We start from the raw sequence: 25,861 nt of genomic DNA, 5'->3' as shown, positions 1-25,861 counted from the left end.
GAGCAAGGGAGGCGGACAGGAAGGAAAAAACAACAGCGATGACTTGGAAAATGAGATGCAGGGAAGGGAAAAGGAAAACTCAGTTAGGTGATAGTTGGAGAGTCCTCTCCCCTAAGCTTTCGTATTACCTGTTTTCCAAAATTAAGTGGGTCCAGAAACACCTACAGATATAAAGTGAGGATTTACATCATAACTACTGATGCCTAGTTAGTTTAAAACGGTGAGCTGATTTCTTAAGGGTCTACTAAATTCAGGGACTGGGTCTCTTGGAGCTCCTATTTTTGATGTGTCAATATCTGGGCTTTGGTTTCTGAAATGTACTAGGTTTCTAACTTATTTGTAATAACTAATAAAAACTAGACCTCACATCAAAAACAAGATACTTAAAACGATGAAAGATGTAACACATCAAATTAACACAAATTTAAGGTTCCTCAACTGCTTTACATAAAATTTCAATCATTAAATGTCTAGTGAGTTCTATGCACAATGTAATAGCAGCTAGAAACAAAAAAAAAACAAAAAAAAAAAGGAAAAAAAAAAAGACCACAACACAATCGCTCCTCCCTCACAAAGGAGCCTGGGGTCCAGCAGAGAAACAGACGAGAAACTAAGCAATTACCGCCTTGAACAGAGTGCCTGGCACAGAATGTGCTCAACAGGTGCAGGATAAATGGCTGTGGGGCAAGGGCTGTAAGGTCCGCAGAGGGTTCAGTGGGAGCCCAGAGGAGAGAACCAGAGGGTGTGAGGGGGGAGAGAGGAAGGAGAGGAGGCGAGGCTGACAGGGACTTTCACAAAACATGCCAACATCACTCTGGGCTCAGCACGCAAGGTCTTCTGCTTGAGCACATGATACACGGATGCCAGAATTTTTAAATTCCAAGTATCTGTGTCTTTTCTTTGACTGATACTATATATTTCTGATGTTTACTTACCTGTCTGTTTTTCCTTTCAGCTAATGCCTGCACAGATGAGGTGGACATCTGATCCTTCATGTCCTAATGATGTAAGTAGAAGACCAGAAAACAAATGAACATCCTTAAACAAAACTGTGGTTAATATTTTGCACGTTGGCAAAATACCCATAATTTATTATTAATTTTTTTTAAACACAAAGACAGCTTCCTTTGACTTTTATTTTCAGTCTCAAAAATAAAGGAAATAAAGAGAAGGACGTACCCTTAAAAAGAAGTTAACCTGGATACTAAATTTAAATACGAGCAAAGAGGGAGTATTTCCTGGGTACCTACCATAGGCCAGAAACTATTAAACACTTACACACATGATCGCTGACTTTTCACAGTGACTGTGAAGCTGGCATTAATTTCATTTTACAGTTGAGGAGACTTAAGACCTAGAAAGACTGAGGTACTTTCTCAAGGTCACACAGCCCTGGGGTACAAACACAGAAGCTTGTGCTCAAGGGCTAGTATCTTCAAGGATGAAACATGCAAAAACCCACACACTTTAAAATAAAGTATATTTACTATTAAACACCAGAGAATGCTTTCAAATAGTGAGAAAGAGGTCACTTATTTTGTGTCTGAGTTGGATTCATGTGAAGTTTAGACCATTTCTAACACCAGAATTTCCAGAGTGGTATCAAAAACCATTCTGTAACAGGAAGAAAAATGAATGGGTCCATTACTTCATCTAAAACAAAACACTTTATTAAACATGAGCCACCTGCATCTTATTTAACTACAACCCATGTGCCTTAAAATGATTTCAGTGGAGTACATGATTATCATAATACTATCTTTCTTTAAACAAAAGGCTGCCAAAATACTTTATAGTTGGCAGGTAGGCTATTTTACAGATGCAAATGCTGAGGTCTTTGGCTTTTAGAAACTTCTTCCAAGACCCCTGACAAGCGAATGGTAGATAAGACAGGGACGCGCTCCCGTGATTCTCACCATGGTAAGTGTGAATAATAACCGCCTGGCTACAACCTTCAAACCACCCGCTCCTTCATTCAGCAAATACTTAACTAATGCCCAGTGTGTGCCTGCAGACAGCAGAGATGGTGGAGACCGGGGCCTTGGCCGACGGAGCTCACACCATGGTGGAGAGGCAGAGAGCAATCACACACACACACACTTCAACAAGGTGGTTACTGTGCTGGGAAGGCAGGGATTCAACCAGGCTGAAATCCAGTGGGTGAATACCCCTGAGAAGGATGGCGGGGAGATCTGATCGAGACCTGAGGGCCGAGAACAGCCCACCACAGAAAGAGCAAGGGCAAGAACTCCAGGCAGAGGGAACAGCAAGCACAAAAGCCTGGAGGCAGGAAAGGCTGGATGCTTTAGCTTTTGAGAAGGAGCCACTGTGTGCTGGCAGGAGGAGGTAGGACAAGGCTGGCCAAAGCTGCTGGGATTTTATTCCAAGGCAGTGGCTGGTTGGCAAACTTTGTCTATAAAGGAGTGATATTAAATATTCAGCCTCTGTCACATTTTTTTTTAAAACTACTCTTTAAAAAATATAAAACCATCCTTAGATCTCATGGGCCACAGATTGCAGGCCCCTGTTCTAAGGCAATGGGAAGCCCTTAAAATATTTTGACTAGGGCCGTGGTGTATTCTGTTTTATGCTTTAAAAGATCGCTTTGGTTACTCTGTGAAAAATGTTGGCAATTAAGCAGAAGTAAAGAGATCATTTTACCGCCACATGTCAGAAGGTAACAGTGCTGCCCGGGATGGGAAAGGCTGCTGTAGGAACAAGTGATCTGATGTTGGGGGCCTTCTACAAGAGGGCTACGTGAGTCCTTGGAAATGACACTGGGCAGGTAGGTGGGGCATCTGAGGGTGCTCCAGCTGACACATAAATTCTAGGATTCTCTACCTATTTTCATCTGTTCATAAACCTCCAAAGACAAAAAAATCTAAGACTGCCACCCATGGAAACTGAGAAAAATTTACTTAGTAAAAAAGAAGTATTCACCATAAAAATAAAGACACAGTTATTGGTATATTTAAACCAAGGGAAACTCAGTGATATAAGCCATGTTTCTTAAATGTATGAGATTTACCCGAGTCAGTCACTTGAGGTGTTATCAAAAATGCAGGTCCCTGGACCCCACCCAGACCCACTAAGTCAGACTCTAAGGCATAGTTTAACAAGTCTCCCAGGTGAGTCTCACAAACGCTCAAGCTTGAGAAGCTCGGATCCACACAAATGCTGGCAGCCTTCAAATGAGACCACGATGCTGTTGCTATACACTTGGGATGCTTGCACTTTTCTGTACTGTTATAATTTAATAAAAATGTCTTTTAAAACACTGCTGCTCCTGAACAACAGCTGGAAGGTAAACTAGACAAACCCTTTGAAAATAAATTTGACATTCTGTACTAAGAGCTTTGATATTTGATATCAAATATCCACGGCCTTGACCCAGTAATTCTAGTAACAAGATTTGTTTTAAGGAAATAATATAAAATACATACCAAAACATGTATCTGGAGGGAACTCTAATTTGAAAAGATATATGCACCCCAATGTTCAAAGCAGCACTATATACAATAGCCAAGACGTGGAAACAACCCAAATGTCCACTGAGAGATAACCAGATAAAGAAGTTGTGGTATATTTACTACTCAGTCATAAACAAGAATAAAATAATGCCATTTGCAGCAACATGGATGGACCTGGAGATCATCATTCTAAGTGAAGTAAGCCAGAAAGAAAAATACCATATGCTATCACTCATATGTAGAATCTAAAAAAAAAAGAAAAAAGGACACTATTAACTTATCTACAAAACAAAAACAGACTCACAGACATAGTAAACAATCTTATGGTTACCTGGGAAAGGGGGTGGGAAGGGATAAATTTGGGAGTTTGAGATTTACAAATGTTAGCCACTATATATAAAAATAGATTTAAAAGTTTCTTCTGTATAGCACAGGGAACTATGTTCAGTATCTTGTAATAACTTTCAATGAAAAAAATATGAAAACAAATATATGTATGTATATACACGACTGGGGACATTGTGCTGTACACCAGGAACTGACACATTGTAACTGACTGTACTTCAATAAAAATAAATAAATATACCTCAAAACAAATATGCAAATATGTACACTGCACTGTTATTTATAAAATAAAAGCAGAAATAATCATCATATCCAAGCAAAAGAAGAGTAATTTACCGTAAACCCACATAACAATACTGTGTATTAGACATTAAGCTTAGGAGGAGAGTTCAGCACAACAATTCACAGAAAAACACAAATGATCAAACATGAAAAGTTGCACTAACCCACTAATAATCAACAAAGTGCAAGTGAAGAGATATTTTTCCTAGTTAGATTGGGAAAGATGAAAAAGACTGACACCACTTAATGTTGAAGGTATTAAGAAATATTACATAATCTGACACTCTGTTATTAGAAATATAATTTATAAGGATACTTTGAAAATATTAACCAATATTTAAAATGTGTATATTTATTGAGCTTTTTAGTACTTAAATATCTAGGATATGCTCACAAAGATGGTACTGAAGTATGGTTTGCAATTGCCAAAAATTAACCACCACCTAAATAACTACCAATAGGGTCAACGATCAAACAAGTCATGATAGTCCCAGGCTAGCGGAGAGGTTAAGACATGGTCTTTCATGTCAAACACCTGGGTTCATGCCTTAGTTATGCTTTTTACTAGCTATGCAAAGTTGGGCAAATTACTCAATTTTTCTAAGTGCCTATTTCTTCTGTGTAAGTAATATTTTATAGGGTCACTGTAGGAATTAATAAAGTATGCAGCCATTAAAAAGGATCATCTAAATCTCCTCTGTCCAATATAGTAGCTATCAGCCAACTACAATTACATATTGAGCACTTGGAATGGAGTTAGTGCAACCGAGGAATGAAAATTTTAATTTTATTTAATTTTAATTAATTTAGATTTATATTCAGTTATTGGAAAACTTTTACATATGTCTGGAAAACACTCAGTTTGCAAATCAATCTTTTCAACTGTAAGTTTTATAAACTCTAAATACAAATCAAGTGTCTCCAATGGAAAGTACATGTCTGAATTGAGATGTGCTTAAGTGCAACAAATATGTCAGATTTAAGTTTTAGTAAAAAAAAGTTAAAAAAAATTTGTTCAAAATCTCAGTGTTTTTACATTGATTATACATTTAAATGATAATCTTCTGGATATGCTAGATTAAATGAAATATAGTAAGTTCACCTGTTTCTTTTTACTTTTTTACTATGACTACAGAAAAATAAAGATAGCTTGCATTTTAGTATTTCTATTGGACAGTACTGCTCTCACTGTATTTGTATTGATAAAGACTATGTCCACAATATTTTTCCACAGAAAAAAATTACAGACCAATAGGTCATTTATTTTAAGAATGTACTTCAATATTCATAAAATGGATAGAAAAAAATATATAAAACTGTTAACAGTGATTATTTCTAAGGAGTGGAACTACAGAATGGAGGGGCATTTTCATCTTTCTTACTCATCAGAATTATCTGCTTTTTAAAAAAGGTAAGTATATATAGCACAGGGAACTATATTCAGTATCTTATAGTAACCTATAACAAGAGTATGTGTACGTATATGTATGACTGAAACATTGTGCCGTACACCGGAAACTGACACACTGTAAACTGACTATATTTCAATAATAAACAAGAAATAAAATAAATAAAAATAGAAAGTATGCATCATTTTTAATTTTAAAAATTAAAATTAAAATGCTTATGACTGCATCACAGTACGATCACAACCATGTAAAAATACAACAAAGTTTTCTGTTTGTGTATTATTTTGGGTCTAGATTTTTCTTTTTTTCCTGACTGCAAAATTCTTCTAATTTTCTTTAATGAGCACACATTACTATAATGAAATACACATTTAAAAGTTCCAGTTTTTACATTCTGTTTAATAAAATGTGTGAGTGTGTTAGCTCTGGTGGTCAGTGAACCACAGCTGTGTGGCGTGCACCCTGTACGTGGCCACAACAGAAGGCAAAGAGCTGTGGCTTTCACTTTCAGGATGGCATTTCTCCTACGCAGGATAAAGGCTGCCAGACACCGTCCACACATTACCTTCTACTAGGATTTGGAATTTTAGGCCATGTCACTAAACGGTGTTGAGCATTTTGTAACAATCTGTGCTGCCAAAAACATAATTATTCATCTTCTTTCTAAGACATGAAGTTTAGAACAAGCAGTCAGTACTGATAAAACATGGTTCACCTGCTAAAAGAACAAATGTCCAGGTTATTTATGTTTCTGTTCCCATTTTAAGCCGTCCTCCAGGCTGAGTGAATGAGACAGCAAATCCCAGTGCTTCACTCAAGAGGTCTCACATCCCAGAGTCATCTGTGCCCACACAACATCCCTCACCCTTTTTAATTAACCAAAGCCATTTCTATCTTGACTTATGATTGACTGTGAACAATTTTTGGGTTTGAAGAGGTTGGATTTTGGGGGGAGGGTGGGATAGTTCTGATTGACTTTGAAAGTTAAAACAAAGTTGGAGAATGTTAGTGAGGGTCATTTCGTTGATAAAGAACACTGAGACCCAGAGAGGCTATATGACTTGCCACAATGGAAATGTTCTAAGGCCTCTTCACCTCTCATTCACCATTCGGCCACACATTGCAAGACCTTTCACTACTAAATTAACCCAAGGTCACTTCTGGAATAGATTCCCATAACAAACATTTCACACGTGAAATCTCTGATGTATTTTACCACAAAGGCAAAAATGATCACCTCAAGAATACCAAGGCTATATACATAAAAACAAGAATTATTTTGCTTTCTTTAGTAAAAACTGCCAGCAAACTCAATAAAAATTGCACAAACTTAAAAGACAGTTGGAAAAAACATACACGAGACACTTTAAGCAAAAACGGCTTACTAAAAAGCAAAACCAGTGGACATTAATTGAGAAGAAACACAGGAGAAAAGATTTAGTTCTTCAGAGATAACAACAACAAAAAACACATAATGCATCACTGACTGCCCTGAGGAGGAGGAAGCACAATTGGCATAAATGCAGATCAAAATATATTCCCTTAAAGCAACTAAACGAAACTCCACTGATGATGGTGACAGAGAAGCTTAGATAAGCTTGTGATGTACAAATTCCGAATCTGAGCACGGTCTTCTGTTTCATGTCCCTAATCTGCTAAGTCTCTGATTCCACGCTATCAACCTCTTCCATGTGGAACCCAGAGAGTTTTGGATACAAATACTGTTCAGCAGAATGCAATAATATTGAATCAACACAAAGTGCCTGAAAAAAAAATCAAGTTAGTATCAATTATGACTTCCTTCTAGTCCACAAACCTCAGTTAGAATTTATTAAAATCAGATGAGCAAAAACTGAGTTAGGTACTATAACTCACCACTGGCAAAGAGCAACAGCTTCCACAAAGGGGTCATAAATTAAAAGAAGAGTGATTAAAAACTCTAAAACACTCAGTTGGATCACACAGTTGCATCTAGTTTAGATCTCAGCTCTAAAAGGACTGCAACATTGCGAAGTATGGACTTGATTTAGAATACTTCTTTCAAAGAATATACTTTAAAAAGCTTTGCAAATATTAGAAAACGAACTTTGGATTAAACTTCCAATTATACCAACTCATTCAACCTTTACTGTACTGACCTCTGAATTTCAACTTCCAAAATTTACAAGTACTACCTTGCAAAAAGAACAAATACAATGATTGAGGTCAAGAACACACACTTCACTGCAAGGCACCATTCAAATACCAACATCTACAGAAGTGTCCTTCAGAAAAATCTTTTATCACAAGAAATAAAAGAGCACACATTTATAAAATAAGTAATTGGAAAACTTTACCTCACCAAAAAATATAGCACCTAACAACAGGGCTTCCTTATCAGAATAGCCTCTGAACTGGCTGGAAATTAGGGGTGTCTAATCCAAATATTCACTGTATAGATGGGGCACCTAAGTCTAAAAAGGTTACTGCCCCATTAAAATGTGAGTTTATATATATATGTATAGAAAGGCAACTAATGAGTAAAACAAGGAACAAGAGTATTTCAAGTTCAGTGATAACCTACCATTTGAAATAATTTCAAAAGGAAGTCACATGATACGGAGTCTTTGGCAAACACATACCAAGGTTCCTGCCTAAGATGACTCTTAAAAAGCCATATGTTAGCACTGGTATGATCCCAAGTCTTTTTATTCAAGGAAGCTGCTTTCTAGTACATATGTTAAAGACAGCTGGTTCTCGTACATCTAGTTATGCTAATCAACTGCCTTAGCCATATAGTTTCAAAATACAAACATAGCTTAACGATACAAGATTTCACTTAAATGCTGTTTTCTCTTAGGTTTTTTTTTTTTTTTAACAATAAGTTATTATCTGAATAATTTGAGACTAAAGATTTGTTCACTTGGACTGATTTTTTTACACACCGATAGATGCCTGCTTGCTCTGGATAACTCCCGGAGGGCTGTCAGGCAGTTGTGTATGGAAATGTCAGTTACTGGGTTGCAAGAGTTCCAGAAGCAATTCAGATGGTGGAAGAGGCCGCCATCCAATCCCAGTAAGCGTCACTCCACACAATGCAAAGTAACAACCAATCAATCAAGAAACCAAATGGTTTCTACAATAGCAATTCTTCCTTGTGTCCAGAAACAGTATACTAAGAAATAAAGCGGGAACAAGATCACTGGTTTGGAGGAATGAGATGTATGGACAAGAAGGATACCATTATAGTAAGCTCTCCGAAGCCAACAGTCTACTCTTAGTTTTGCTCTGAGAAATAAGCCTGATGATACTGAAAACAGATTTCTTTTCAGAGAAATTATATGTGGAAACCTAGCATTTAATTCGTATTAAAAAGTGGTTTCAGGGTTGACCTCTTAGTTTAAATTAAGGGACAGAGTCCTGAGAGGTCTGGCTATTTCTTGCACAAATAACACAACTAAGACCGCATTCCTTACCCTGACGACTTGCCGAGTACTTGTGATGAAGGCTTTTCTTATACTCAATTCGGTTGCATCCAGGTTGAATTTTCTAGGATTTGCTTCAACTATGCGTGGGTCAAAAAGTCAAGGTAAAGCAATTTCATCATCAAAAGACTAACAACCAACATGATGTTAAACCACAGAGTCTCTCACAGGTAAGCAATAAAATCTGGTCCAGCATTTCTGAACACACAGTCAGCTTGACACTAATCATTCTCAGACTTTCTCAGCCCACAGCTAGATGGGGATCCGTGCATTCCGAGGCAGAGACGACCTGCCTGGTTCACTACAAACCCACAGGTGTCTGACCACAGCTGAGCTGGGCTCTTCCAGATGCCTGCCAGCACTTTTTTGACTTCAGGTCACCTTTCCCATGGCGGCTTTTGCAAGCCATTTTCATCTGCCATTCCAAACCATTTCATCTCCGTCAAGAAGCTAACTCTGCATCTTAGAGATCAAGGCTTCTTCAGTGAAGCTTCCTGTGCTCCCGCCCTCCAGGCTGGTTCTGCCGCCCCATGTCCCTCACACAGCTCTCTCTACTTTTCTCTCATAGTCTGCAAGTACACATTTGTGCTATTATTTGATGTCTGCTCTCCCACCCCCAACCCCCATTCTACCCCCAATTCCATGGGAGTTGGTACAGTTTTGCTTACCAGTCCAACCTCAGTAACCAACAAAACGTCCAGCACAAAGCACTCAGTAACTATTAGCTCGGTGAACTTTTGTCCCCTTTATCTCACAATTTCTCTTATCTCCTTCAATCTTCTTCTCTTCCCTCCTATCTCAAGGGAAGACATATCCCCCTGCAACTCTGCTTTTGATCCCACACCCTCACATATTTTGTTTCACTGATTTTAGAGAACATATTTGTTTTTTTGATAATTTAAAAGGTACCTCGGGGTCATTATGATTAATAGAAACGCTACATTCCACACATCAACTGCATATGAACCTGTGTGCTGACTACAGAGGGATCCTGACAAAAGCTGGTTTCCATGATGTTTTACCACACTTAGAAAAGAAAAAAAACAAAACAGAACTTAGAACATGCATCTGGCATATCTTCAATCTAAAGTTGGCTAAATGGGATTTTTCCAGTTGAAAAAAAGGCCAAATAACCCAGCTTTTACAGTTCTCGGCTTCACCAGGCAGGTCGGTGGACTTAGTTAAAACCCACAGCATGGCTTAGCACGACAGCCCCACTGTGGGGAGCGCACCTTCATGGCGCAGACGCCTCTCCAGTGGACAGGGGCACTGCAACTCCACTTCCTGAACAGGAAAACATCTGGAAAAGGACTTTCTTTTCACCTCTAATCACCACTGTAGAACACTGGTCTGTCTATACCTCTCCGTAATAATGTCTGCTATCACTTTCAAAGAGGCTCACTGGCCCAAGGCATCGTTCCTGTCAAACTTTTCAACAACCCTATGAACTAGGTACAGCTGTCACCCTGATTTTCTACTGAAGAGGAAACTTGAGAGCAATGGCCCAAAGTCACTCAGTAACTGGCAGAGCCAGGACTTGAACACCCAGTCTGACTTCAGGGTCCAGGATCCAAGTTCTTAACCGTCATGCCACGCCTCCGCTATGTTGCGGGATATTGTGGAATTTGGCAACCCTATCTTAGCTTACTGGGCACCTATTTTAAGTGTGTCACGGTACAAATAGGAGCAACATCAATCGATGACAAAAAGGAAATGTCTAATCCGTGTACTTGAGAGATCTGGACAAAAAACATGTTCATTTGTCTGCCTCGCACAGCAGAGACACCGCAGAAAAGGATATTGATGGTTTCATCAAGGTCCTCTAGATCCCACTCTATGCTCCGGAGGTTGTTTCTCAGCTCATTGGTGGTCCAGTCGATTTCCTCCCTCGTGGCTGTGGAGGGGTCCTGGAGGAGCTCCGTCCATCTCTGAAACAACCCCTGCGCGGTGTTGACTGCCTTCTGTACCTCTCTGTAGTCAGGCGAAGGGAAAGGAGAGAAACCACAGACAACACGTTCCATGAACAACTTAGCGCAGGACTTAAGTAAACCTTTCTGATCAGACACCACCCTCAGGAACCACCATTCCCAGAAGTGTTTGAGTCGTTATAGGAGGCTCTTCATGGACAAATACCGAAGTTCAAAACTTTAAAATAATAGTCTGAGTATTATGTTCTCAGCTGATTTTAAAATAAAACAGCCATTATTAAGCAGCTATGATATAAAGTTTGAGGACAAATTTTTCTCTGAACAGACCATACTTAAAAGTAGTATAAGAAGCTGTAATACAAATTAACTAAAGGGCTCTTAACATGCACATACACTGCCAGTTGGGGTGAAATAATTTGTGTTCAGATGAAAAAGCCCTAATACAGCTTTCCTTTTCTTGGGGAGGCTGGTGTAGGAAGGGGGGTAAAAAGGGTGGGGGAAGGGTCCTCTTACACAGTTAGTCTTTTAGAAGATAAGTATTTTAATCTGAGACATTTAAAAATCCAAAATCTCATTAGAAGATTTCCAAACATTATTAGCTTTAAATATATCTACTTCCCTGGATTAAGTGACTCTGTATAGCAGATTAGTGAGTTTCATGTGTAGAGAGTGAGACTAGGCCATTAAGTGCTATGGTTTATTATGTTTTTAGATCAGATACAGTCAAAAGGCCTTAAAAACTTCTCCTTCCCCTCCACTGGACCAATACCCACTATTTAAATGCTATAATCTAGCATTACTACATATAACAGCCAAAAAAGAGTCATTTTATAGTCATAGCCTCTTGTGTACAAAGATTATAAGAGCTCTGTTTTGATCTGTGATTTCTTAACCAATTCTTCTGGGTGTTCAATCAGGTGCTTGTTGTCTTTAAAAGAGTAATTGCATGCACCCTACTCCTTGTGACATTTCGAGTACAGAAGAGACAGCATTAGCAAAATGAAGAAAGGGGACTTACAATACCTTGGACTGTGGAGACTGATGAGAGCTGAAAAGCCGAGTGTTAGACAGAGAATATAGCCACTGGGCCAAGCGGAATAAAGCACTGAGTGTATGACCCCCAAGGACTCTCCCAAGGTATGTTCACACCCAGCTCCTGGGTTAGGCAAGCCCCCTCCTTGTTTCTCTCACATCAGCCTTGTGCTTTCAGTGCTAAAGAGAAACTCCATATGAGGCAAAAAGAGGAAGGCCTAAGTAAGTGACATGTAAATCCACTATTTTTTACTCTTTTTACTCTTTGTTGAGGTGTCTGGCTGATTTGGTAAAGAGGTGTACATTTTCCCATAATGTGAAGTGCTTGGTTTATTCCTAAGTGTTGAATATCATCTACGATAACAGAAGACAAGAGTTACAGAGGATTCTATAATGGTATTTCGTTCTGAAGAATATAAAAATTATTCACTCTGTAAAGGAACCCCAAAGAACTTAGACAGATGTGGGTTGTTTATTGCCATTTACCATATTAGACATTCAAACAGACACTGGGGGTTCGAGATTTGCAGATACTAACTACTATATATAAAATAAACAAGGTCCTACTGTACAGCACAGGGAACTATATTCAGTAGCTTGTAATAGCCTATAATGAAAAAGAATATGAAAAGGAGTATGTATGTATAACTGAATCACTATACTGTACACCAGAAATTAACACATTATAAACCGATTATACTTCAATAAAAAAAAGTAGACTCCTTAGAGAATCAAAATGCTCAAAAAATGCATCAACTAATCAAGCATAACAATGAAATTATTATATGTTAATGTTTTTGAAAAAATTTCTAAAACAAAAAAAGTGGTACTGTTTCACATTTTTGCAAATCTCTTTAATATCTGGTTTAATAGTAAAGAGGTGGTTTCTCATGTCTGTGTCCACATTCAGCCTGCTGACACACAGGTTTTGGTTGAAGTATACAATGGAAATCCAGCCTCATACATACATAGTTGGGAAAGAGAGGAGTATTTTAATAGTCTTTTCAGATAATTGTGGATCTTCTTTCTTGACACTCTACCAAAACTCAAAAGGGGCAGTTTCTTAAAGGTTAGTTGCAGTGTGGAAGCTGAAACTGTACCAAAGACTGCAAACTCTCATACATTACAACCCATTGCTCTATCTTGTGTTCTGAACGGATCTTTTACCCACGTGTGATTTTATAACTTCATGTACCAATCATTTGTAAAGTACTGGCTTATGAGTATCAGAGGTCTTCCAAATACTGACTCATTTTATTATACAATATCCAAAATCATATGACAATACCACCACCAATCTCATTATCAGAAAAAGTTAACTACTGTGAATCTGTAAGACGACAGTAGTTGGAATAAGCTTTACAAAATTCTGCTTTTTAAAAAAAAAGATTCTAATTTCATCATCCACAAAAAAATAGTTGTTTCCCAAGAAGTGACAGGTTCACCTCATTCATTTTTTGAGAAAATTTCAAGTATTGTTTAGATAATTTTGAGATTTGAGAACATAAGTGAGTCTCAACAGCCAGCCTGCCAGTGATTCTTTAAAGAAAAAAATGAGATTCCATGGAGGAAAAAATGAGCTATTTCAGCTCGCAACTCCATCACAGAAGGGCTTTCCCTGGAGTCAGACACCTTGTCTCACAATGGACACTCTCATTTCATCATGTAGAGTATTACAGTCAATCACAATTACAAGTAGAGAAAACATTTGTGAATTACATGCATGATTAATGACTTGTATCTAAAATACATATATTTTTAAAACACTCAAAACTTAAGAAAACAAACCCAATTTAAAAGTGGGCAAAAGATCTAAACAGTCACTTCACCAAAGATGATGTACAAATGACAACCAAGGACAGGAAAAAATGCCCAATACCATCAGTCATTAGAAAAATGCAAATTAAATCCACAATGAGAAATCACTATAAACTCAGAACCTACCAGCTGACAATGCCAAGTGCTGACCACTCGGTAGAGCACGCAGAAATCTCATGCATTACTGGTGGGAATGCAAAACTATACAGGCACTTTGGAAAACAGCGTGACTATTTCTTGAAATGAAACGTAGAAAACATACACCTACTATATGACCCAACAACCCCACTTCAGGGTGACACAGAAACACACAGGTTCAACACAACGAGCTGCAAATTCTTATATTAGTTTGAGTCATATCGGCCAAAAATGGGAAACAATCCAAATATTCTTCAACTAAGGAATGGACAAACTGTGGTACACCTGCACAATGGAATACCTCTCAGCAATAAAAAGGAACACAGCACAGATACATGCAACAATATGAACAGATCTCAAATGTATTATGCAAAGTGTGAGAAGCTAGAGTCAGAAGGCCACACACTGTATGATTCCATTTCTGTAACATTCTGGAGAAGGCAGAACTTTATAGGGACAGAAAGCAGATCAGTAGTTGCCGGGTGCTGGGCATGGGGGAAGGGGCTAGAAGGAACACAGAGAAACTTTTAGGGGTGACTGATCTGTCCTGTAACTTATTTGTGGCAATGATGGTTACCGACTATATGCATTTGTCAAATTTCACAGAAGTATACACTAAAAAGGGTCAATTTTACTGTAAGTAAATTATAACTTTAATAAAGTAAGGAAAAGTGTTCTCGAGAACCAAGATTTGATAAGATTTTTTTTTAACTGTTTCATGAACACTCTCAAGGGAATACGACTCTCTTTTTTCTGTTTCACTGTGAGGGAGGACTACAGAGACCATCAGTACAGTTTGGTGCCACTGCCCTGAGTTAGGCTAAGGCACCAGCAGTTTGATCTGCCACAGCCTCTGCACCATCAAGGTAAATGTCAACACGGTGAAAAAAATGCAAATAACATCTGAGTACTATCAGGAAAAGCATCTTAAGCTGAGGGGCTCCTCTAAGAAAGGATCTCGAAACCCCCTTGCAATCCAAAAGCCACAATTTCATAACCACAACTCTTAAGGCACTGACACTCAGATCTGAGGGGGAAGGAGGCATGTGGGTGGATTCAATTCTAGCAGCACAGAGTGAAATCAAAGAGTTCTTCAGCATGCAAGAACTCGAGCATGTCCTAAAGAAGAAATGAAAGAAATGGCAGGAATTAGAAAAATGCTACAGAGCAACCCCAGGATAACATTCAACACCCCCACAGGCCTGGCCGGAGACCTGGTTTATTTCACTCTCAATCTCGTTTTTAAAAGGGGGTTCATTTTTAGTTTTTATTTAATAGCACAGACATAAGAAAGTCAAAGTAGTCTTATTTTGCATTTCTAAGATCTGTCTGAAGGGTTCACAAAGGTGGGAACTGTCAGCAATGGTTCAGATCTTGGAAAGCCAGAATCCGCAGTGTGTCAAGGAATCTTATCGTTATAGCAACAAATGGTTTAAAAGTTTAAAGCATCTCCCAACATTTCTTCTTCAAATTATCATTTTAGCTTAGCATTAGCCTGAAAAAGTAGGCATGAATGGAGAGAAAACCTGTGTCACAAACAAAAGCCTATTTTTAAGCCAAATATTCATGGTAACCAGAATATCCAAAAGAAATTGGGATTTCTGAATAGTTTCAAGAAACATAAGACACATGTCATAATGTACAAGACTCTAACCCGCTCAATTCAGAACTATCTGGAAATACCTGGGACTAAGTATTTAGAACCACCTGGCAGTCCAAATAAATCAATGAACAGGACAAAGGAGAATGTAACCATGTCAGCTGTCTGAGATTTGTGAAGGTTTTAACAGAAAAAGAGCTGATCCAGTTTTCTTCACCTACTTTCTCAGGAAAGGGAAGGGAGGTGTTTCTGCATGAACCGGCCAGGCGCTTCCCGCACACGCACGCCCAGCATCGTCCGCTCCCCCAGATGGTGCCCAGCGCTCAGCTGGCCCAAGGGAGCCTGCAGCACCCCGCGAGGGGCCACGGCTGCTGACTCAATCAACGGCGATCCACTTTCACCTGTGGTCCCAGAAAGTTCAAAGTCACAAGATCCCGCCTCTTTTCCCTGTAGAGTTTGGTTTAGACATTTTCAGGTTTTTCTTCCAACTACGTAATGGGAATGATTAAAGTCTGACACCCAGAACTTTCCATGAGGGGCCAAGTATACTTTGACTTTATGGAGCTCTTCAGCTTGGCAAACTTCTTGGTAAATAATAATCTGCTCACAGACAGCTTTGGGTATCATGTCTGACACCATTTCACCCCAAACTTGCTAACTGTTTTCCTAGGAAGTACAGGTTTAGCTCCTGACCCAGAGAAATCTTTCAGTTCCTTGAAGGAGAGAGATGGCTATCTCCCGCAACAGTCAAGCAGATGTTCTGCTCCCACATCTGTTGCAGATGCTTCCAAAGTCAGTTTTGTTTTATACATTCCATGGGTAACAAGAGTCACAGGGTTGGAAACACCAGGGATGAGGTTCTTTCCCTTGTTGTCCACCAAATGGGCCATCAGAATCATGGGACCCATCGTATCCTCATGGATATGAACTCCCTATGAACATCAGAATGAAGGTCCTTCATCGCAATCCACGCCAATGCCCACGGGACGACCTGCAACACAGCTTCTTTCTCAGTAAGCAACTGTCAAAAGTGAAAACACAATCCACATCTTTGAAGAACGTATCTTTCTGGCAAAAATAAAGTCAAAATCAGATTCTTCCATTCCTTATGAATAAAAAGTTGACACTGGCAAGACTAACCAACCCAGTTAGCTTTTGAAGCCAGCCCAGCACTAACTCCTGGTCACTGCTAGCTGAACCTCTCCGATGCAACGTTCCAGTCTGTTCCACCACGGAGGAGGGCTCACCATCCCAGCCAACCCCGAGGGCTTCAGGCAGTACATCCAGATGTCCATAAAATCAAAGTTTTCTTATCTAGATCTCACCAAATTTGTCAGTAAAATGGGAGGAAGAAGTACTTCAGCCATCAGGAAGCTTTTGTCTCCCAGAACCAGTCATTCAGTTGTGCCAACAAAACTGCACGATGATCGTAGCTACAACCTCCCTCAACCTTATGATTTCCCCTTCTTCTCTGACCACACTGATAGGCTCTGAATTGGCATGTATCCGTCCCAGTTACTGCAGCTGTGTAACAATTACCCCCAAACTTAATGGCATCAAACAACCACTTATGTGCTTGGATTCTGTGGGTCGGGATTTCATGCCGAACACAGAAGGGGTGGCTTGTCCCTGCTCCACAATGTCTGGGGTCTCAGCTGAAACCTCAACAGCCTGGGGCTGTCGGAGCAGGTGCTCCTCATAAGTAACTGTCCCTATGTGGCCTCTCCACGTAAGCTCTCTAGTGGAGAGGCTTCAGTATAGCTGGACTTCTGACACGTGAAGTCAGGGCTCCCAAGGCTTGCATCCCAAGTCAGAAAGATGCAGGCGGAAGCTGAATTGGTTGTCTTTTGGGATTTAGGCTTCAGGAGTCAAGCAGTGTCATTTCCGCCTCATTCTGTTAGTTGAGGCAGTTACAAAGGTCTGCCCAGGTTCAAGGGAAAGGAACGAGGATCCCAGCTTGATAGAACCCCAGCTTCACAATTTAAGAAGAGCAAATGGGACAGGATATAATTGGGGTGGCCATCTTTAGAAAAAAACACAATATGCCACAACTCCTATACCCGGGGCAGCATCCATCCTCCACGGCTCTTTACAGAGGTCCCAGTTCCATCAATGTACTGAGAGGCTAGTGAAGGCAGATGGTTTTCATTCTACTAACGAAACCTGAAAAGCCCAGGGTGTGCAAGCCTCTGCAACCCTATCACCAGCCCGCATCCCATCAGCCTGTTCCGCCACCAACCCCTCAGGCTAGGGGAGGAGGAGCTCTTTTTACTGTTTGACTTCCACACTCACATGCTTGTACTTAAGGAGAAAAACACACACGCCCTTCACTTGACCTTACTGCCATTTCCAAATTCAACTGCACTGTGGTATCTTTCGCAATTATCCTCAGGGGGCGGGGTGGGGGGCAGTCTTTACTTAGTTACCTACAGTTACACACAATTTTGACCTCAGCCTGCTGCTGCTTCCACAACTCCCCTGGGTCAGCACTGCTGCTGCCACCAATGACACTGCAGGTCAAGGTCAGGGGCGACTTGAACTCGTCTGCATTTCCCATGTACTTGACACTGCAGCCTTATTTTCTTGAAACTCTGACTTCCTTGTTTTTGTGACACTATGCTCTTCTAGTTTCTACCAGTTTTCTCTTTCTTCTTCCTTCACCTGGTCCCGACGCTTCTCAGCACTCTTTATAGCTTCGAGGTGCTCATCAACACTGGCAGGTTCAAAAGGCCCCTTGAAGCTGACGACTCTCCAACAGCACTTCCAACCCCAACCACTCCCCCAGGACTAATTCCTCTATTTTTAGCTGCCTATAGGATCGTTCCATTTGTCTAAAGCCAAACCAATCATATCCTCCTTACAAAACAAAACAAAACAAAAAACAAGCATTCAGACAACAAAACAAAACAAAAAAGAAAAAAAACCCTGCTTCCTTCTCTAACTTCCCCATTTTAGTCAATAGTGACACTATTTTCCAAGATTCAAAACTTGTCTAGACAAGCATTGTCTGGCTGTTCCTCTTACTTCTCACCTTGCACAACCTCTACTTAAGCCCAATCACTGCATTTTAGATCTGGAAGGAACTTTCAGGATAGCTAGTCTGTACTCACTGAGCCAAGTAAGAGAGCAGAGGCTCAGACCTCTGGGCTGCCGGCCTCTTCTGACCCAGAGTATGAGGCGCCTTCCAGCACCAAGACCTATTCAACCCCATCTTTGCAAAGCCTCCAGACAAACTGATTTTCTTTGCAGAATCAGAAGACCTGAGTCTGAGCCCTTAAAAGTTGTTTAACCACAGGCAAGTGAGTAGAAACTGCGAGTTAAAAACTGCCTCCTGTTTAAGAATTTACAACAGGAAAGATTAAACTTAAACTCCTCAGCTGGGTGTCTGCTCCACACTGCCTCCTCTTCCTCCTCCTCCTCTAAAACTGGCCAACTTTTATCTCCAACCTGATTTCTCCCTGAAACAAAATCTGTTTCAGTTGGCAGGTCTTCTTTCCATCCTCCCTCTTCTCATTCCTGGTTGTAGACTTTCGCTCCCTGCCCCCCAGCAGGAAGAGTCCTCACACCCCTGCACATGAAAAGCAGACGTTTCCTCTAAGGCCCAGACTGAGACCCTACTTGCTTCACTGAAGTGTCCCTGACCAGTATTTCCACTGGGGCTTTTCCAAGCTTTTTTGATCTCCACAGCATCTCAGCTCTCTTCCAAAATCTTACACACAGCGCGCACTGTCTTTCAGCTACACTTTCACATACCTGCATAGTGTTCTCCAAAGCAGACTTTAATTTCAGGAGCCGAACAGAGCATTAAGCATTTGACCAATTTGTAACAAATGTCTGCAAAGTTGCTTTTACAATGAAACATCTGACTGGTTTTTAAAAAGTAGAAAATGAGATCTGACCTATATTCAATTTTACTGGATAAAATTACTGTGCATAACAAGGATAACTTTTTCTCTCAGTGACTATAGCAATAAACAAAGGTTTCTCAACATTGTGAATAAAATGCACAATGCTTGCCTTAGAGGAGCTCATAATCTAGTGTTTAAAAGGCTTTACATGCAGACCAGAGATGGTCAGAAAATAATACAATGTAACAGATACCATCCTGCTCAAGGCTTACTTACCCCATTATTTCAACACTGATCCACAGCCAAGAACCAGGAAATAAAACTATCCTTGCTCAGACACACAAGGCCTCCAAACCAGCAAAACATTAAAGAATCACAACATTCTTGCCTTCTACCTATAGGAGAGGCTCACGTGGTACTGAAATACTCCCATATTCCAAAGCTCAATTTCTTAATGGCTTGTTCAAATTAGAAGCTGTAAACCAGAGAGGGGAAAAATACTATGGAACCCAATACCTGGAATGAGTTCACTCATTAAATACTGTGTAAGTGCTTTCTGAACACAATGATGAAAAGGACATGATTCAAATATGGCATTTTTTTCACCTAGCTCATTAGTCGAGATTTCTTAAAATGAGAATCTCAGTACTGGCAAGGGATCGAGGGAAGTGGATCCCTCAAACTTTTGGGGTGATGGTGTGAGGAGCAGAGTGGAGACAGGGGTGTACCCTGGAGGGCAGTTTGGTAATACACACCAGAAGCTTTGAAATGTGCATGCCCTCTGAATGAGCAATTCTGCTACAGGAATACAGGCTATGGAAACAGTCAGAAGCAGCAGCGAACACCTGTGACAAGCAGGCTTGCCACTATATTAACTGTAATAGTGAGAAAGTTAGAAACATCATAAATGTCAACCTGGATGGTAAATTATATTACATTTATATGACAAAATACAAGGAAGTCATCAAAAAGCCTCCCCACCTAAGGCATTTTAAAGATATAAAGCATACAGATGAAAAGATTATAAGATAGCATCATCTCAATTTCTTAAATGATTAATAATAATAATAACACCCATTTATATAAAGCCTGGCCTTTCCACTTACAGGTTATGAACGTGGAAGTTTGCATTTTTTTTTAATTCTCTAAGTTTCATTTTCTTCTTTTGTAAAATGATAGTAATCATAGAACTGGTACCTACTTCATAGGATTAAAAAAACCATCCCAGTTAGGTTCTCAGCACAGTGCCTGATCTATGAGATCAGAAACTGATGGATAGTATTACATAAAATCACTAGTAGAAATACAGATCAAAAGGACGTCAACATTTTAACTAATTATTTCTAGACAGTGGCACTGCAATCAATTTTTAATCCTCTTTTTTAAATAGTTTTATTTCCTAAGTTTTCTAAAATGAGCATATATGACTTTAAATGTTACTCTAAAACCAACCAACCAACCAACCAACCTCCAAAACTAGTAAGACACCGTCTTTCCTCTCAGAAAGGGCAGCCAGCTTGGATATTTTTAGGAGAAATAGAAGTAGATATTTTTTAAAAAACGTTTACTGAGCACTTAATATGTGCCCCCAAACTGTGCTGTGGCCATTTACATGAATTAACTCATAACTGGTACAGCAGACATTGTTAAGCCAATTTTGTACATAAAGAAACAGGTTCAGAGAGGATAATTAACGTGGCAAAAGTTACACCAAGTAATTGACAGAGATGAGATTCCAACCTTGGGTCAGCCTGATCGTCTCAGTTCTTTCACCAAACCTCACTGCCTCTGGAAATCACATTAAAAGAAAAATTACACCCAGAACACTCGTTTCCTTTACCCAGCTTTACTCTTCTTACAGGAGTTACCACCACCTGACACACCATATATCTGTTCACTTGTTTGCTGTATGTCCCTAGAATGTAAGCTTAATAAGGACAGGGATGTTGTTCACTGCTGTACCCTTAGCTCCTGGCACATAGGAAACAGACACTCGGTAAGTATTTTAGATTGAAGGATTCCGGCAGTTATGACTTGATCGTGTCTATGTGGTCACATGTAGCAGCGGTGACAGGAGTCCAGGTGGGAAAGGCCAAGAACGAGGGTGGAGGAACCAAAACCAGAGAGGAAGAGAAGACTCCAGACATATCCAGGGGGTGCACTGATAGGACCCGATGACCTAGGGGACACAGGACTGAAGGGGAGTGCAGAGTCAGGAGTGAGGAGGGCTAAGGGGGGAAGGAAAAGAAAAAGAGAAAAAGGGAAGATATCCACCCCACAGCATGGGGGATGTCAAGTAATTAGCACAAAACACAGAGGAACACTCGGGAAAGAGTTGGATCAGAGTGACTGGGGTACGGGATATGCACAGATACACAGGGAGGACCTGACTCAATGGGAGTCATCAGGCTCCCCTGGTAAGAACACACAAGATAGCGTCAACTAGACAAACGACAACTTAAGGGCAGGCCCGAGGTGATTCAGCAGAGCTGGGAGTTGTGGGAGTGGAAGCACCGCTGCGAATGTCTGTGCCAGGCAGGGCCACATCTGCCCCAAGAGCCCAGGTGCCCAACTGTGCTGGTTTTCTCCTGTGTTCTGGGATCCTGCTCTGAACACGAAGAAGGTACTGACAGGGTCAAACCTCACAAAACGAGCTTCACACACTTGGGCACTAATCACTGCATATTTAAATCAAAACAGCTTTCTAACTGGTCTCCTTTTTAGCCTTTCTTCACACTGATGCATCCAACACTACTACCAAATCAATACTCCTGAAACCCTAATCTCATGTCATTTCCCTGCTTTAAAAATCCCCAATGGCCTTAAGATGAGCCTCTTCCTGACCCTATTCTACCTGTACTGTGAAGTGTTAACAGTATGAGTAGAATTAGGCAGCTGAAATTTGAATCCTGGGTCCACCACTTATTAGCTGTGTGACCCTGGGGAAGTAACAACCCCTCTGTGCTCCCTGAGCTCATCTGTAAAATGGGGCTAATACCCACTTCATAGAGTTGTTCTTGTAAAGTGAAAATTCTTATAAACTGCTTACTCAGCACACAACGCCTTGCACAAGAGGTGCGTCCTTTAAATGTTAGCTATTATTGTTATGTCTCTACATAAACTTCCTACTCCACCTAGGAAGCTCCCCTTGATGATTTCTAAACACACAATGCCCATCTCAAAGTCTTTGCTGGTGGTGTTCCCATCTACCACTCCTTAACCACCATCACAACCACCAAAGAAAATGTATTCAACACTTACGCTATATACTCAGGGTGCTGAGCTGGAAATACAGGAAAAACAAACCGTTCCCAACCCTCAGAGCTCCTAGTCTAATACTGAAGGACAGCCAGAGGAAGAGGCGCAATAATGTGTTACAGGTGCCAACGGAAGAACTTCCCGGAGGCAGTGGAGACGCTGACACTGAATCTTGAAAGCTGAGTGGGTGAACCGGGCGGAGTGGGTGCATGTGGAGTAACAGCACCCAGCACTGCAGTCACAGTCACTGTGCTGAGTCTCCCGTTGCTGGAGCTCTGAGCTAAGGGCAGGCGGAGCGAGAGGAGGGGAGAGGACGGCTGCATTATGGAGTCATGAGGTGTTTAGACTTTATTCTGTAGGCAATGGGTGGCCTCTAAATGATGTTAAGTAGGGACCGCCTACTTGGGTTCTGGAAGAGCTACACCTGTGCTGCCCAATACGTAGGCCACATGCAACTGCTGAACTGTGCTAGTGTGACTATGGAACTAAATTTTAAATTTTAATTAATTTAAATTTAAAAACTGATACCCAATTTAGTTACCGAAAATTTTTAAAGTATGTTTGGAACAATTTGGGTCTGTGAATCCACTTTTTCAACTGTAAGTTTAATGAACTCTAAATATGGATCAAGTGTTACTGATGATTTAGCGTCCAAATTGAGATGTGCTTTAAGCGTAAAAGACATCAGATTTTGAAGACTTAGTATGAAAAGAGTAAAACCTTTCATTAATAGTCTTCATATGAATCACGTGTTAAAGGACTGTGACTATACTAGGTTAAAGATGCCATTAACCTCACCTGTTTTTTTTCCTTTGACCGTGTCTACTAGGAAATGTACAATGGCAGGCAGGGCTCGCACTGCATCTTGAAGAGCACCATCCAAGAACCCAGGCAGATGAAAGAGAACAAAGACTGGAAGCAGGAAGACCAACTAAGAGACTCTTTCTGGTAAGAGTCCAGAGGAGGTACAGGCCTGAATCTAAGCTCCACCCATCTTCAAAACCTAATTCAAGACCTACTGCTACCTCCAAAAAGCTTTCCCAATGAGAACCATTCCCAGTGAGACGCCTTTCTCCAAAATATCGGGGGACTCAATCTTCTGTAGCACTCACTGCAAAACTTCATCATTTACCACTTGTCATTTTTACTTAATTTTGGGGTGAGCCGTTTCTCAGATTAGACTATCAGCTCCTAGGCCAAGGGCCACAATGTAGGCATCTTTAATTTTTCCATATTGTGCGGTGCATTTTAAAACCTTTTAGTAAACAGAAGTACATGGCTCTGCATATCCATCACACAGTCTGGGAGACACTCATATAGCTAATTTTACTTTTCCAACACAGAAGGTTTGGAGAGTCTCTTTTCCTGCAGACATCTTAAGGACATGAGCTAAATGATGTAAAAGTTAACTCCAGGCCAATGCTCCAATAAACCAGTGGTATCAAACCAGTGAAAAATCACAGGTAAACTGTATTGGATACTATTAGAAAAAAATGTCAAGATGGCAGAGCGATTTAGCATTTTCACAAATCCCATTAAAAAAAAAAAACTGTCTACAGTCTCCACTGAGAGATAACCTTTGCAACCTAAGCATTAAGGACATTCATTCAGGGAAAAACACACAGCTTTCGCATTTAAAAATTAACGCCTAAAAATCATTCTAATAAACAGCACATTTTCCAAGTAGAGAGCCACACATTACGAATAATCTAAACAGCATTTTCCCATCTAAATTAAGGCAAACTGAAGAAAAACCTTTTTAGGGAAATGTTAAAATATATATATATTTTACTGTATCATGGATAATAAAGTACTTCTCTAAAGTACCATTTAAATTTTCTGAGGCGGGCCCTGGAAAGAAAAAAAAATCACTCAAGCAACGGGTCAGCTCTTACCCCTAGAGAAATAAGAAGCTAGTAGCAACTAGTTGAAAGCAAATGGACACTTTTAAAGTTAGTAGCACTATCTTCCAGGAAATTTTGCAGTTCTCAGGTTTTTTATATTTATTTGATATTTTAAACAAAAGCTGACAAGTTATAACAACAAACCGCCTTTGTTTAAAGGCTACAAAACCTATATAACAGAGTGCTATTAAAGTTTCTATCTCCAAACAATTGAGCAATCAAAGATGGAGTCACGACAGCTCACAGGGAAAAATAAGTTAAGGCAGCTGTAGTCTGAAAGGCAGAAGAAATGGGGGAAACCTGTCAAAGAGCCTGGATGAAATCAGGGAGTTAAAAAGAAACCACTCATTTCCTTTAGCACTGTGGGAAAATCCCGGTACTAATAGAAGGCTAAGGAAAGTTTAGTTTGGCTGATTTCATTTTGTTTTCCTTCCAACATCATCACTGAGCCTGAACGGCTGCTTTCCTCCCCTCCCATTACTCAGTAAAAACTCCCCCACTGAATTGAGATGTCTTCCGGAGCCTCGCGCCCCCGCCTCCCTGCCTGCAAACGTGCTCAGACGCCTCTGGGCATGTTGTGGCCTCACCAGTCTGCGGGCCGGCGCTCCGAACTCAATGGACAATGGGAACTCACCCCCGTCCACGCCAACTACAAAGCTCAGGAGAGCCATTTCCCTTTTCCTGCCCAGATGCTGTTTTTCCCCCTTCGAAGCAGGGCCCCGTGCTCCACAACAGCCCCAGTTTGGGCTGGGACGCATGTCTCCCTCCCCACCTGCAGAGCTGCTGAACCCCACCACTCCCACAAATAAGTTGTAGGGCAGGGCACAGACCCAAGGGGACCCCCTCCCCAGGAGCCTGACTGTGGACAAGGATTTCAAAGTACAGGTAGGACAGTGAAGAGATGTCCCTGGATGCTTGATCATGGCCCTCAAGGCTAAGCCCAGTCCCCCCTGTCCCCTCACCAGCCTCTACTTGTCTCCCCTCCCCCTACAGCGAGGAGAGCGGGGAGGTGCGGGCATGCAGCACGGCCACCTCCTCCTCCAGCAGAGCCCTCGGCGACACTCACCCTTTCACCACAAAGAAGGGGTCCTCCATGGACATGGCGTCCCGGCCCCCGGCCGCCTCACGCCTGCTCCGCGCACAGGGCGCCCGCGCCCGGCGAACCTCCCTCTGCCCACCCCACCTGCCTCGCGCAGCTGCCGGCGCCTCGGCCTAGGGGACCCCGAGCAGCGGCGCGCGCAGGCCGGGGTGCGCCGGCCGGCCGCGGATCCAGCGCTAGGTGGGAACTGCAGCCCGAATCCCTGACTCCAGCGCCGGCCCCCGCGGCTGCCCCCTCCTGCAGCTCCTCCCGGCGCGTCCGGCCGC

At 41.1% G+C, this 25,861-nt stretch overlaps 1 protein-coding gene across 2 annotated transcripts in view; it reads right to left on the bottom strand.

Annotated features, from left to right (window-relative positions):
• The window catches only part of STX6 (syntaxin 6), a 38,897-nt gene extending 13,036 nt beyond the window's left edge, over positions 1–25,861 (bottom strand). The window contains exons 1-4 of one of the 2 annotated variants that reach the window (XM_014565699.2): positions 25,563–25,861; positions 10,772–10,941; positions 8,962–9,056; positions 936–998 (exon numbers count right to left, since the gene is read on the bottom strand). In XM_014565699.2, the coding sequence (XP_014421185.2) occupies positions 936–998; positions 8,962–9,056; positions 10,772–10,941; positions 25,563–25,597 (363 nt within the window). In that variant the 5' untranslated portion in view covers positions 25,598–25,861. The remainder of the gene's footprint in view (positions 1–935; positions 999–8,961; positions 9,057–10,771; positions 10,942–25,562) is intronic. The other variant, XM_032463595.1, reaches the window with a different exon arrangement.

The sequence above is a fragment of the Camelus ferus genome, chromosome 21 (assembly GCF_009834535.1).
Source record: "Camelus ferus isolate YT-003-E chromosome 21, BCGSAC_Cfer_1.0, whole genome shotgun sequence".
Taxonomy (NCBI): domain Eukaryota; kingdom Metazoa; phylum Chordata; class Mammalia; order Artiodactyla; family Camelidae; genus Camelus; species Camelus ferus.
This window is presented reverse-complemented; position numbering and strand designations above follow the sequence as displayed.